Genomic DNA, 15370 nt, shown 5'->3' with positions numbered 1-15370 from the left:
ACTCTATTTTATAAAACTCTGTGACTGTGATGAAAAAAACTAAAAATGCAAAACCTATTGTATTTTTGTTTGGTTACGTGTTGTTATGGTTATGGCTGGGTGGGGGTTAAGGTTGTCATAGTAAGAATTAACATTTTTCCCATAGAAATGAATGAGCGGTCCCCAAAAAGATATATGATTACATGACTTTGGGTCTGTGTGTGTGTGTATGTGTGTGTGCATCACTAAAACTGGCAGCATATCAACACTCAGCTTGGCTGACAGTTTAATGAGGAACCAAATATAAAACCAAGGGGCTTGATTGTTCCTGTCCTGCCTGCCTCCTGCTCCTGACATCTGACACATCTGCCTGGCATGGGTACCACTAAGACCAGCTTACAGTGCTGGTGTGCACCCTCACACAGAACTGGCCCCTTATAGCGTATTTTTATGTTGTGCGTGTCACTGTCAAAGTCAAGACAGAAACCCATACAGTTTCTTGAGGAAATTTTGATTAGGGGCATTTAAACAAAAGGAATATAAGGCGCTTAATAGTATGTTTTACGTTCCTTTGCAAATGGAGCCATCTGCTGTTAGTTTAGCGGTATTAAGGTTGTTATTCCAAAAATTTTCTATCGTATGTTATGGCACTGTGGTTAGCACTGTTGCCTGGTTACCTGACAAGGACTAGGGTTTGAGTCCCTGCTCTGGTGTGTGGAGTTTGCATGTTCTCTCCTTGTCGTGGGTTTTTTTTCCCGCGTACTCCGATTTTCCCCCACAATCCAAGAACATGCTGAGGTTAATTTGAGTTACTAAATTGCCCATAGGTGTGACTGTTTGAGTGAATGGTGTGTGAGTGTGCCTTGCGATGGGTTGACGCCCCAACCTGGGCTGTTCCCCACCAGCCCCCGCGACCCTGAATCGGACAAGCTTTTAGAAATTGAATGGATGGATTATGGCTAATCATTTGGCTTGAATTGAAAATAGTTACAAAAGATCTCACACTCTTAAAGATGCCATGTTTCCTATGATTGTTAGTAAGCAGCTATTTTTTAATGATATTAATAAGAACTGTAATTGGCGAATTATATACGCAGCTTAAAATATTTTAAAGTAGGATTTATCAGTTATATTTTTTTGAGTGGGAGATAACAGAGTTTCTTTTACGTTGGTAATTTCAAATTGTCTACAGGGGAACCGTTCCTCGTTTTTTCTCATTTATTATTATAACAAGTAACAACACAGTATAGAAACCTTCGTTTGTTATAATCACGCACAAGTGCTTGGCGCTATTTTATGACGTATCCACACGCGCCCTAGTTGTGCATCCAAAACGGAAGGAACGTTTGTTCGTCGTTAGCGGCGTTGTATCTGAAGATGGTAAAGTGCATTTTTGTTTTTGATTTACGTCGTTTTTTCCTTTTTGTTATCTTAAACTCTTGAAAGCTTATGTTTAATGCCGACCGGTTTATCGAGTAATGGGATATATTTGTGACTAATTTATATATGCAGCTTTTCGCATGTTTAAAACCTGATTGCATTGGATAAAATCGTGCTATCTGTCGAATAATACGTGTAGTGTGTTTTTGATAAAAGTGATTTTTTTTAAAAGTGAATTATGATTTAAAATATTCCGGGAAATGTATTTCATGTTTTCTTCAATTTCCATTGCAGCTGTTCTACTCATTTTTCAAGTCGTTGGTGGGAAAAGACGTTGTCGTTGAACTAAAAAACGACCTAAGGTTAGGATTTCTGTGCTTTACTTGGTGGTATGCAAAGGATTTGGACTAAATGTAATGTCTGAAACCACACCGTAATGCCATATCTGACTCTGACCCTCCAATCTGATTCTTTGCAGCATATGTGGGACATTACACTCGGTTGATCAGGTGCGGTTATATACGTTTCTTAAGGGCTTTTCTAAAGAGTCTCTTTGATTTTAAAATGGACACACAATGTTCACCGATGAGCCAAAACATTATCACCACCGCCACGTGAAGCGAATAACATTAACTATGTAGAAAATTGGCGCGTGTCAAGGTCTGAGATTAGCTGACATTTGGTATTCCTAGTTGACGTGATGAATGCAGAAGAAATTGGTATTGGTTAATGTCTGAGTGACTTTGAGAAGGGCCAAATGGTTTTAGCTAGACAACTAGATCAGAGTATCTGCGATACTGCAAGGATTGTGGAGAGGTCCTGGACAGACCCTACTGAGAGTGATCTGAGGGGAAACACCACTGACAGGGTGTTGGAGGACCTGGACTCATTGATGTGATGTATGAACGAAGGCTATCCCATCTGATACAGTCACATCTCGCATCGACAAGTTCTCACTGCCCGACACCCTGGCAGTGCTTCGTGGTTCTCTCCTCGGATCACTCTGTCAGTATTCGCCACGGCTGCCCTTGACTTCCACCCTTTTTTCGAGATGGTTAACATTGTTTTACATGGAGGTAGCCGTAATGTTATGGTTCATTGGTATAAAAATACATGTATGTGATTCAACAGTAATGCACATTAATGGATAGTTCATTGCAATTCCTGTTTTTTTCCCCTGACAGTACCTGAATATTAAACTAACAGACATAAGTGTGACAGATCCAGAAAAGTATCCCCATATGGTGAGTTTTGTTGTGGCACTATTGGTTATTTCTCTTGTGAAATGCTGGTTACAAGGTTGCCAAATAATATCTTTTTGTCGGAACGGTATGTAAATGAATGCGATAATTGGCTTGCTGTGGTGGCTTTAGTGCGGTTTTCCGAGCTGAGCTGAAACACCAGAAACTATATCAATTGAAAAGAGAGAGGAAAGTACTCTATTAATTACTGTAATAATAACAAGAGGGACATTCTCTTGTTACAGTCAGAATCAACAAAATGTAACACCATATAACATACATCACAGCAGGCGTGTTTGAAAAAAATTCAAATAAAACAAAGTCAATAATGGGCTGATAATGTATCATTATTTGCCTCCATACCTTTAACTTTTGAACAACGTTGCTAAATACTTGAAATGAATATATATTTTCTATATTTCAAGCACTCGTATTTAGTCAGCTTGTATCCTTTTTTTGTTTCACCTGGAACAGTTCGGCCGAAGAACAAAACAGCACTGGAAAAAATGTTATTTAATGTCTTATTTTGTTCAGCTAAGCATTTCTATTCAATGTAATTTAATTCTTGGAATATGTTTACACTTGGATATTTAGTCAATTTGTATTTTATAATTCAGCAATTAAGTTAGGAAACATTGTGCATAAATGAAAGCATAATTCATTTTGACTTTCTGTACTGACTTTTAAAAAGCACTTTAGAGAAATTTTAATAATATTAATATATTGAATATCAATGGTGACACAATATTAATAGGGCTAGGCAATATGGTTAAACTATTTCCAAACGTATGATGCGGTACTGATGCTGTAATTTGGAAATCTTGGTAGTATGAACATGACACCAGACAGTGTTCGACTGTTCAGACTTAATTAAAAGTGACTTACACGACTGCCAGACAGGTTATTGTGTGATATAAATGATTCCTTTGCCTTTCTGTACAGTGGAATTGGTAAAATACTTTATTCTAAATTTTTAATGATGCATGGTACAGCTGGTTAATAGTGGCTAAGAACTGAGATTTGTATGCCGTCAAGCACACTTCATGAAAATCTGTCTATTGATAGATTTTAACTTGGTTTTTCCCCATTCGTCAGTTGTCCGTGAAGAACTGCTTCATCCGTGGCTCAGTGGTGCGCTACGTGCAGCTTCCAGCGGATGAGGTGGACACGCAGCTCCTGCAGGACGCTGCGCGCAAAGAAGCCATGCAGCAGAAACAATGACATGCTGCCCTCTGCTGGCTGGCTGTCTGTTGCAGCTGAGCTCGCATCTCCAGAGACTCTGTTTTGAATTTGACAACACTAGGGGCAAAGAATAACTTCTGAGGAATGTTTTCTGTTTTATCTTCGCATCATCTGGTTGCCCCCAACAGGCGTGAAGCCTGTTGATAGCACACTGAGTAAGGTTCCTACTTGATATAATTTGATCTCTCTAATATCTTCCTATTCAAATATCCCCCCAGATAGGAAGCTGAAAACTAGCTCTACAAAAAGTGCAATGAGGCAGTTGGGAGTATTTATCCCCCCTCCCTCAAAAAGGTTTAAATAAAAATATTTTTTTTTTGTTTCCTTTAGCAGGTCTAAATCCGAAGTTTGTAACTCTATAACTAAAATGAATCCCATATAAACAGAAACCCCTAATTATGTTAAATAAGTGTTGTCATACTTTTTGGAGAGGCTTTGGAATCATGGGAAATGTTTTTGTTTAATTGTTTCCATCATTTTGTTTTAAGGTTTGAAATAAACATTTTTTTTCATTACCATTTACTTGGTTGAGTGTTACAGTTGCATAAAAAATAACTTTAAACAAGAAGAAACAAATGTATATAGAACAATTAACCCATAGAACAGAACAAATTGGTGTGGTTGAAAACATGGCTTTGTAGGAGGTGTGTATGTGTTGCTTAGTCCATTTTTGTTATTAATCTAGTGCCCGGCTATAGTGATTATGGCCTGTTCCAGGGATTGCATTGCAGAAGGGAGGGTGAAGATAATGAAGATAAACAAATTAGACATTTGTTTTCAAATAATGTTACGGTGAACGTATGCAGCCAGTTGTGAGGACACTAAAGTAGTTTTATTAGCACTTAAATGAATCAAACATGAAACTATACCTATGCTACTTTGTGTTTTGCTGAAGTAGTCCAAGACAACCTTTCATTAGCCGGCAGATTCTCATTGTAAAATAAATAGAATTAAAAATAGATCCTGCTGTAATTCTTTTTATAATACGATTGGTGCTCAAACATTTTTCTTCATTCTCCAATCTTGTGGACTTTGCTGGGTGCACTTGAGAATACTACTATGTGACTTTTAAGTTGAAGACGTGTTTAAAACAGGCTGTTACATCATGCCTACGTAAATCTAGTCCTAATGAGATTATCAATGACCAGCTGACAAATCTAAACTCACAAGGTCAAAGGTCACCGTGACCATTAACCACTATTAGGAAACGCTGCTGTTCAGAACTTAGGTATAACGGTTTACTGGTAAGCCCAACTGAATCTAAAAAGCTTTTCGTTTTTCTCCAGCAGCCAACTAAAGACGAAATCTGTGTTACTGGTGGCAGAAGTGAGGATATAAAGTGATCGTGGTTTCACTTTGAAGTCTGTTAGCCAATTTAAATTGGCAATCGTTTGAGTTTAGTGTATGCGTCATATCTAATATAGGTCTGAATCGCGAATCGCTGAATCGTTTATTGGACCTGACAGCATTATGGTAAGCAAAACAAATTCGTCTACATATAGGTATATAAATGAGTTATTCCCTTCGTATGAAGGCTTAATTAATTCTGACCAAGTCCGCTGGTTGTGAGATATTTTTAACTTTTGTATTATTGTTCACAGAATAACTCCATTTCCGAGGAATTAAAAACGGACTGTAGAGAAGGACCGGCTGACAATGTGCTTTCTGATAACGAGGTAAGTGATTCAATTGCGTTTTCTTTCGCTTGAATTCAGAATTTTTCATAACGGCGGAGTGCTTTTAAATTAGGTTGATTTAGCTTTCATTATATTGCTTCTCTCCCCCCCCCCCCCCCCAATTGGAACACGGTGCGTTGCCCTTATTGCGAAGTTAATGAAATTACAGCAGAATGTGCCCAAACTTTGCAGCCGCTTGAAGTGCTCTGAGGGAAGAAACCGCCGCTTCATTATTCTATAGGCCAGTATTTTGCTTCCTAGGTTTGAAAAGCATATAAACTAGCCCCAGTTTAATCAGACAATGGAAAAAATGTGATCGTAATGTGTGAGTCTACTTTCAGGTAGATGGGGAAGATGACGATGTCGGTACAGTCTGTGTGCGCAACTCGTCTTTTGAGGATTTTTCAGATAACGAGGTGGATAAAACAGGATTTTATTCGATTGCCAGGAAAACAAAAGTTTAAAAAGCAGCCACTAGGTTTCACAAGCGGTTGTTTCCCTTTAGATCTCAACTCAGAAAGAGTTTCATTGGAGACTGGGGCCGGCCGACCTTAATGAGACGCTGATGTACGACTTTCCGGAATTTCAGGCTGAGCTGGAAAAGGCAGCGAACGAGGAGGCGGCGCACAAACTGGCATAATAGCAATTTAAAACGCTGCCCTTAACGCCTTTATTGTATTTTCACAATTCGTAATAAAGAATCTGTATCCGAATCTGTATTAGAGCAATAGTAGTAGTACTTATTCTGTCCACTTTAAGCGCCGGGTTTTAGCTTGAAATAATTAAGGTGCTCTATTTGCATGATAAAGCAGGGTGCTGGCTGGTATGAGATTCTCAATTCGAGGCAAGCCTGCATACACATGCACACGCAGTTATATGCATGGAACAGTTTTAATATCTTATAAATACTCTAGGGTATGCAAACTGCCCACTGCTTTTGATGCAGCCAAATTTAGGTTTATAATGGAATAATATAGGTTTGCCTGTTGCGTGAGAGTCAGGAAGCGCGAGTATCACGCGCTTGGGTGAGAGTTAGCAACCCTGGATAAAGATGTATTGCACAACAGGTGCTAGTATGTGGAAAGTTCAGTAAGCCACCCTGGCAACTGTAAGTTTGGGCTCTTCAGTTGGACAACAGATTAGGAAACTGGACATCATGGGAAATGACATTTAATACTTGTTAAAAATGATGCAGAGAGTCTGATTTTGGATCAGTACAGCCTAATGACTAGCGAACTGAAGCAACAATTTTCAGAAGTTTAGTAGCCTACTTTTTGCGCATAAGCAGGATTTATTACAATTAACACCCTTTTTAGGATACCTATTAAATTCCAAAAGGTTTAGTTTCGCCGGAATAATTAAAAACAAAACGTACTTTAGAAAAGAGTGGTGTTGCTTCTGCACGTTATCCAAAATGGGCACAAAATGTAACTAAAAAACTAAAGTGCAAGGAACAGTCGTCAGGAAGGGAAGTTGAGCGATAACCTGAGACGTCTAGACCGGAATACGTCCATCAAGCATTTAAGGAGATTCCGCACGTGACGATCGACTACAGCAGGCGCCAGTTTAGGCAAAATTAACGGCACAATAAGGACTTCGTCCATAGTGTACGTTTAGCAGTGTATTTCAGCTCTTGGAGATGTTTAGTGTACATATGACTAGTTGCACGTGCGTCTGGAAATGCAGCTTGTGACCAGAAATCCTTGCTGCTTTGGGAATATATAAGCTTAACTCCATCGGACTAATGGTTATAAACATTGAGTGTGTCTAAGATCCCTCTCCTATTTGATGGATTTGTATTCCTCATTTCACTGGAGTTTTTCCCAATTCCTCCAATTTGAGGGTAAACACTAATGAAGCAGATTTCAGATCCCTGACAGGTGCAGTACCTGTTCATTAAACAACGAAGATGCAACACATTACATAGAAATTCAGTTTTATTTTACATTCATACATCTATTTTACAATAAGCTTAATGCAGTTTACAAAAATTCACTCCCCACATAGTTCCTGGAAATGTACAGCTCCAGCAGTTTCATGAATTTGTGCATTTAGCAGATGGATGGGCTGGGGGGGGGCATCTTAATGCAGTTTTAAACTGAATGGAATTTTATATAACTATGGTTACTTTGAAGAAAAGGCACCGTCAGCACACAGTGTATTTACAGAGAGTTCGGACACTTTGTCTACCTTGACTTCAACTGACGACTAAATTTTTCACTTGGCAAGAAACATCACAATTGTACATGGGGAAAGTGGCTCGAACAATGTTTCCTGTTTACAGAAGAGATTTCAGGAAGCCAGTCTGCCAGCAGAGCTGTAAGTCATCTCTGAATGAGTTATGCCACATTCATGAAGCTCCTTAGCTTGTACCTGTATAGACATTGGTTTAAAAAACTGCATATATATATATATATATATATATATATATATATATATATATATATATATATATATATATATATATATATATATATATTCGTAAAACCCAATTTCACTACGCTTCCCCCAGTCAGTCTCTTAGAGTGTAAAATTAGCTTGAAAGTTTCCTTGGGAGGGGGGTAAAAGTACCGGCCTTCAGTCAAACATCTCACTTTTTCAGTCAGCTCTGAAAGAAACCTTGTCTTGATATAAAAATGCTTCATCCTCACTGGACTCCATTTCATCCATATCCCCCACCATTCGCACATCAAAATAAGACTATTTTCCAAAACGCATAACTCCCAACTTTGTCATATACACAAAATATACATTTTACAAGTACACTTCGCACGTGACCAAACCATTTTTGGTTCTACATTCCTTTGTAGAAAACCCATTCAAGATGGACATCCCCCCCCCCTCCCCCCCCCCAAATTGTGGCACAATTTCACAAGTGTACAAAACAGTCCATGGTTCAGATTTCAAAGTTGGGGTTTCCCTCCCCAGGCTCTGCTCAGCAGACTTTGGGAAGGTCGCCGGGCAGATCGGCTGTCGATATACGATACTGGACTTTGGTGTTGGTGATGGCACCGTGCTTTTGCCGTAAGTGCAACCTCAGTTGACTCTTGTGGCGAAAGTGCAAGTTGCACTTCTCACACTAAATGGAAGTGAAACATTAGCTGGATTAGCCGCAGCTCGCGCTTGTCAGTTACAATTTGTACTTGTTGACTCGGCGATGTGAAGTTATAGTAGGGAACAAAGACGTGTACTTACATGGTACGGCTTCTCTCCTGTGTGAATGCGTAAGTGGCTTTTGAGCGTCTGTAGGTGTCGGAAACGCGTCCCACAGATATCGCAGGGGTAAGGCTTCTCCCCCGTGTGGATCAGCACGTGAGCGCGGAGGTGGGCGACCTAAATTAAGAACAATATCTAAAATCTAGTGCACCAGGAAGGGGTGTATAGCAACTATTTAGCATGGGGGTTGGGGGAGGTTATCCAGACTGGAAATCGACTGGTGTATCTGCTTACCTGGACAAAGCGGGCTCCGCATGTCTCGCACTTGTAAGGCTTCTCTCCAGAGTGTATGCGAGTATGGGTCTTCAGATTGGCTGGTCTGTTGAACTGAGCACCGCAGATGTTGCAGCGGTACGGTTTCTCTCCTGAATGTGTTAAAAAAAAAAAAAAAAAAAAAAAAACAGGCCATGAGAACCCGGAAGCAAAGGCTGCCAGCGACCTTACAGACTGTCGTAGCGCCTGCAGACGTACCTGTGTGGACTGTTTTGTGACTGGCGAGGTTCCCTTTGTAGCGGAAGGCGGCCTGGCAGCGGTCGCACTTGTACGGCTTGTCGCTGTGCGCCTGGAGAACGTGCCGTTTCAGGGAATCCTCCTCTGTGAATTTAGAGTTGCATTCGTTGCAAAAGAATGTGCAGTTTTCTGTTGTTTAAAAAAAAAAAAAAATTATAAAAATTACATCTTGGACAGACAGATCCGGCATTACTCAACAGTAAAGTTATAACCCTTGCCACATTTGTATTGTATTTTGTGAACTTATGGAAATGCAGCTGCACAGGGCACGACATGCAGCGGACTGACGTACCGCAGCTGGAGTCGGAGTACTCGGAGTGCAGCTCCGACGTCTCCTCACCGAAGCTGGAAACGGGAGTGTGGGTGCACACCTCTGGGTGCTGAGGGGAGCAGGAGCCACAAGAGGAGCATTTCAGGTGTCCTGGGTAGAGTGAGGAGCAGCTGTCGGCCCTCTGACCCACCTCATGGGTCCTTCAGAAAGGAAAGGGAGGGGGGCTTTGTTAGCATGCCTGTGGCAAAATCCGGCACACATCTTAGGTTGTGGCATACCAGATCTTGCTAAAAGGATTAGATTAAGAATAATTTTGCCGGATTATGATCTGATGCCAGATTACACTGTCGCTCTTTCAGAAAAGTACCTTCAACTCAAGACCCAGATGGTTCAGTATACACAAAGTCCAGAACTTTCCCTAAATTGACAATTCCCCTGCAGTAAACTTGTACTGTGGTAATATTCGGCCTTTAAGGCTTCCGTCGGGCCAGCAGACAACAGCTCGCTTACCTGTTGATGATGCTGTTGAGGCGGCTAGCCTGTGGTGCCGGGGATTCCTCGCTCTGCTCGGTCACCTTGCTCGCCTGTGGATCCGGGTGCTCCGCTTCACCGGTCGGGGGGTACGCAGGCGAGCGGGCCTCCGGCCTGGGACTGTCCCCGCTCTCCTTCGAGGCTTGGTTGACCGAGTTGAGGACGATGTACTTGTATTTCTTCCAGTTGCGGGCCTTGGGGTCGGCCGCACCCGGAGCCGTGGGGGACCCAGGGGCCTGGGCGAGGCTCAGGGCGGCATTCTTGCTGCTGCTCGACTCTGTGGGTGAGTTTGGCTGGCAGTCGGACTTTAGTGGACTCTGCGGGCTGCCCACAGGGACCTTGCGGCGGCTAGTGGGAAGGCTCTGTGGGTAGTGTAGGTGACCCAAATCCCTCTCTTCTCCCTCCTCCATCTCTTCTTCTTCTTGCTGCTGTTGGTCCATAGAGGACCCCTCTCTAGTCGTCTCCTGACATCCAGGGAAGTTCGGTCTCTTGAAGCCTAAACTCATACTAGATGACCGGGCTACTCCTGGTGTTTCTTTCCTGGCCTCCTCCTCTCTAGTAACCTCCTGTGAGGGGTAGAATGTTAGATGACTGACGCTAGGGGCAGCGGTGGTGATGGCGCGGTAGTCAACTCCCACACTGGCGCAGTCAGACGGCGAGGAGAGCTTCTGGTGAAAGGCGCCCCCTTTTGGAAAGTCCGGGAAGGAGCTTTTGGTGTCTGGTAGCTTCCCTAATGGGAAGGAGAAGCCCTGGACGGGAAGATGGCCGTAGAGATGGTAGGAGCTGCTGGGCGTGTTCACGCTGCCAAACATGCTTGGACAGTAGGGCCTCCCATCCCTGAAGGGGGCGATGCGGCTCGGTAAATTTTGCTCTTCGTGAGCCCTGTAGGCGTGTACGTCCTGAGATAACAGCAGGGGACTGGCCAGAATGTCTTCCCTGGACATCTTGGCAGAGGAGTCCCTAGAGATTACATAGAGCCAGGTTTCAGTATTATATTAAACCAAAACACACACGCGCAGACACACACACACGCACAAAATATCTACCTGGATTTGATGAATCTGTGGCAGGTGTCTACAACATGGTCCATCTGCAGGTAGATGGCAGTGTTCAAAGTGGCCACAATCAGACTGTCCTTCAGTGACAGACATGATGTGTACATAAACTCCAGTAGAATGGCAAAGCCTTCTGGGTCCACCTTTGGGTCCAGGCTTATGGCACTCAGGTTACATTTGACGGAGTCCGTGAATATAGTGTAAAACAGCCGGCTTCGGAAAGAGAGAGAGAACAGTCGTCAGTGTCATCCGGTAGGCTGGTTATCGGCCCCTAAAGGGATGCGACAATCAGATTACGCCAGGATTCCACATTCAACAGATATTCACCTGCATGCCATGAGAACCGTCTTATGGGCGCGGAACTGCTGTCTGTTGACCAGGATGGTGACGTCGGTGAGAATGTTGCGGCTGCGTAGCCGGTTGAAGTTGAGCAGGACGTCGCTCGCGTGCCGGGTGAACTGAATGCAGCTGTCTGCTGCACACGCCATTTTCTCAAGATCTGCAAAAAGGCACGTGGAGAAATTAGCCATGGGATCAGAACCGTATGAATACTCCAGAACGTGACAGGCTGTATTTATTTTTTTTTTGCGGGGGGGAGACAGAAAAAAAAGACATTGCTATAGAATGAAGTAAGAACAGCTACAATGAAATGTATTCAGTCTAGGCAAGTTGCTGTTCAGTGGATTGTAAATGAGGAAATGGAACAAAATAAATCGTGCTTTTCCAAGATAGAGTTCCCCCCTCATCGAAAGTAATACATAATTATCAGTAAATACTAGGTGCGAAAGCCAAAAGACTGCAAGCTGCTTCAACTTCACAAGTAATTATGAAATTTCGGATAAAGCTGAATGTTAATGAAAATGCATAAATGACGTTTGTACCAATATCTCACGGCGGGGGGGCGCTGTTTCCTAACAACAATTCACTTAATGGGACAGCAATCATTTCTGAAGACTGAGACAGCAGTTTACAGTTTATATAATCAGTTCACACCATGATATACCTGACAGTCAATGGCCCGCGTCCGCTTGGTGTTCAAGTAGTTATCGGTATTGAGAAAAGTAGATGACCTGCGTACGCACCAGTTATTTATTTTTATTTGGAGAAGCGCGACTTATGGAAATAAACGCTAATAGATTACGCCCATAGCATGGCTATTTTAATTAGGGGAAGATTACGTACGAGTAAATTTTAGGTGGAAATTTGATGAACAAATGAAAGTTTGTACAGAAGAAGCGGCTGTTAAGCAGGTAACCCGGTTCTCGATTGTGGTATATCTACATGCTAACGTTCAAATTCCAGATTGGATGATCATTGAGTATCATTTCGGTAAATACGATCGCTTTAACAACTTGACTATAAAAAACTGGCTTTAATAGACTTATCAGTAACATTTTGGAACTTGCTGCTGTTATTCTAACCATAACGCATTACTGTCAAATCTATATTCGGTGCAAGATTAGGACTTTGGGTACAGGACCGTCACTATTTACATACAGAGAAGTAGAATTCGCTGCGGTGATTTAACTTATCGCCGAATCTTCCGTTTCCTACCGACCCCCCCCCCCCCAAAAAAAAAAAAAAAAACAAATATCGAAAATGTGCTTTTATACTAAAGTTTCTGTAAGGTGTCCTACACCAATGGACTGCAAAGTATAGACTGACACTAGATGGCAATAAAGACTTTGTATTCCGTCATAAGTCAGAATGCAATACAAGACAAATAACGGTATGAAAGTCTGCGATTCCAAAATCAAAAACAATTTATATAGTGTTAAGTGTAAGGTCTCTCTCTCTCTCTCTCACACACACACACACACACACACACCTATTTATTTCAAACAGTGTTGAACTTAATATTTAAAACACGCATAAAATCCACTGACACAACCTGTGTGACACGTCAAGTGTAACCTAATTAATGTATCGAAAACAACTTTTAAGAGGCATCTACACTTGGACTTCCCGGTGCTTGTACCTGCAAGTGTTATTTTTAACATGGAGTAAATGCTGGAGAAATTTAATACCCAATGCATCTTGTATCCGATTATCCTGCGCATTTTTAAAGAATATAACAAACTAAAATAGCTGACAATTACTACAAAACAAAAACACTCCCTTGCGGAAATTCCTGCGGAATTTTCATCTGGTTTCAAACGGGTTTTGGACACATTTACTAGTCTGTACTGGGATTAGTCACCAGAGATTCTATTCTTTTGATATAATTATCTGTCCTATACCATACTTGAAGCTATCCAAATATAAATTTCAATCGTAATTTCCACTAGTGATGCCCACGACTACAGATGTTTTACAATTAAGAAAAAAAAAATCTACGGCTTTTATTCGTATACTGTCAAATAAATAATCCATGACGTCTGTCCGTCTCTATTACGGGAAAGTCATTTTGGTCAAATTCTAAGTTTCTATACCACACTGGGGAAACGCACCTAAATGCGGTACTGATTTTTGTCATTAAGAGCGATATAGTTCTTGCAGCGAAAGTATAGTTTCTCATTGGGCTCCTGGGGAGGGAAAAATGGTCTTGAAGTTCACGTTTGGAGTAAATTGAAAATGATCCCCATCTAACTGACGTCTGAAACCTGGTAGCTGGCTTCCAGAAATAGCGTGTAGGCATTTATCCAACATCACGCACACACTGAAGAGCAATACGGTGCTCTCCATCAAGTGTGTACAGCTCCGTCTCGCCTGGGTACTGAACTAATACCAAAGACGATGCGAAAGTACATTGAAGACTATACAGAACACAAACCCCAACATTTTATTAGTTAAAACGCCAACTGATATTTTGAAGCATTGCCAGTCGCCTAAAACGGACGCACCGTTAATGTAATTAGCCACACGCAAACTTTTCTGCACGTAATTCTGATGCGCCTATTTATCGTATACTAGAAATAACGTTTGATACATTACAAGTGACAGAAATATAGCCATTGGTTACCGCTGTCTAACCATAACACATTTCGTACATTTTTTTGTCTCGACACCTCAGAACCCACAGACATATGACTGAGTGGAAATATACCAGTCGATAAACGGCTTAAGTCCGTTAAGGCTGAAAGGGCCGTAACGCAGTTACGAGCGATCTGCAGCCTTAACATTGCATCCCCGGCTAGCGCAGTGTTTCCCCAACAGTAGTCAATGTCTCTTGAACGTGTAGCTTCATACCCAAAGACGAGTCAAACACATTCCCCCAAAAACAGACAGACATCTTTGCGAGAAGTTAAACACCTTACAGAAAGAAAAAAGTACCAGACGTCCACAAACTTAGGGCATTCATCAAAGCGCGGTGATGCAGGCGGCAGTGCCAGTCAAGCATTCATATAACATTTTATGCGCATCTCATATGTTGGGATAAACAGATCAGTCACAACATAACGCGCTCTGGCACGCATTCATGGCTGCGCGAACAAGCCGAACTAATCAAGAAAACTGCAAGAAACTAAGATATTTTTTTGTAAAATCTATAGAGCGCAGATGATTCTGCACCATCGCACTCTCACATGTCAGCCGAAAGTGACAGCAGACCTCTCACAGCCCTACTGCCGCAAAGCCCCTTTTCCCCGCAGAAGGAATATCAGAAACCGACGGAGATGCGTCAGAGTACTGACAATGGCCGGGCCACTCAGTACCAACAACAACATACACAAAACTTTCCCAAAACACCTTGTTATACATTTCAATAAACATCCACAACTGCTAAGCCACCTGCTACAAAAAGGACAACTTCGCGCCAAATTATTTAGCCCCAAAAAAAAAGAATTTAAAAAAATCACCTGGTAGTGCTTTCCTAGAAACTCCTTGCATCACCACTTCTAAGAACCCCAGTTCTAAGAATCAGAAGAGCTCAATTCTCGGAATTTGAGCGTACGACTGTACCATTTTTGGAGGACAGGGGAGGACAATGCTTTGCAGTGTTTCGTTATAAGGACATACAGGGAAAATGTTTTTTGGAAGCCATCAAACGTTTTGATATTTGATTCAAATGTAAGCAAAATATTTCGAAATTTATTGAGAAACAGAGCTGCATTATTGGTAAAGTCGGGTAAAACTTATCCGTCTTAACATGAAGTTCTCCCTTTCTTTTGGATGCTTCCAAAACAGACGGTCACATGAATGGTCTACGTAGACCTTGACTTTAGCCCAGCCTCTAAATTCTCAGAACTAATTTGCTATTCCGTGACATAAGCATAGCGGGTTTGAATTGCTTATCCTTGTTCTTAACCCACAGATTCAGCATATACAGAA

The 15370-nt window shown here is 41.8% G+C and overlaps 2 protein-coding genes across 7 annotated transcripts; one reads left to right on the top strand and one right to left on the bottom strand.

Moving 5' to 3' along the window:
• Window positions 1–1219: 1219 nt before the first annotated feature.
• Window positions 1220–6240, top strand: smx5. Of its 4 annotated transcripts, XM_048988674.1 has the most exons (9): window positions 1220–1359; window positions 1654–1721; window positions 1838–1868; window positions 2544–2603; window positions 3696–5086; window positions 5267–5315; window positions 5444–5518; window positions 5860–5934; window positions 6024–6240. In XM_048988674.1, exons 1-5 carry the CDS (start codon window positions 1357–1359, stop codon window positions 3819–3821), a joined length of 288 nt encoding a protein of 95 aa, XP_048844631.1. In that variant the 5' UTR covers window positions 1220–1356; the 3' UTR covers window positions 3822–5086; window positions 5267–5315; window positions 5444–5518; window positions 5860–5934; window positions 6024–6240. The 4 variants fall into 4 exon arrangements, with proteins under 4 accessions (XP_048844631.1, XP_048844632.1, XP_048844629.1 ...); XM_048988675.1 differs by lacking the exon at window positions 5860–5934; XM_048988672.1 differs by having other exon boundaries at window positions 3696–5315.
• A 1197-nt stretch (window positions 6241–7437) lies between these two features.
• On the bottom strand, window positions 7438–14948 carry LOC125716411 (B-cell lymphoma 6 protein-like). Of its 3 annotated transcripts, none has more exons than XM_048988668.1 (9): window positions 14899–14948; window positions 11429–11600; window positions 11093–11314; window positions 10026–11006; window positions 9537–9715; window positions 9206–9373; window positions 8969–9099; window positions 8714–8851; window positions 7438–8597 (listed from the first exon to the last, which is right to left on the bottom strand). In XM_048988668.1, exons 1-9 carry the CDS (start codon window positions 14927–14929, stop codon window positions 8454–8456), a joined length of 2166 nt encoding a protein of 721 aa, XP_048844625.1. In that variant the 5' UTR covers window positions 14930–14948; the 3' UTR covers window positions 7438–8453. The 3 variants fall into 3 exon arrangements, with proteins under 3 accessions (XP_048844625.1, XP_048844627.1, XP_048844626.1); XM_048988670.1 differs by having other exon boundaries at window positions 9206–9328; XM_048988669.1 differs by lacking the exon at window positions 14899–14948 and adding an exon at window positions 12105–14876.
• Window positions 14949–15370: the final 422 nt, after the last annotated feature.

The sequence above is a fragment of the Brienomyrus brachyistius genome, chromosome 21 (assembly GCF_023856365.1).
Source record: "Brienomyrus brachyistius isolate T26 chromosome 21, BBRACH_0.4, whole genome shotgun sequence".
NCBI lineage: Eukaryota > Metazoa > Chordata > Actinopteri > Osteoglossiformes > Mormyridae > Brienomyrus > Brienomyrus brachyistius.
Note: the sequence above shows the minus strand (reverse complement) of the source record. Positions and strands in the feature narration are given on the sequence as shown.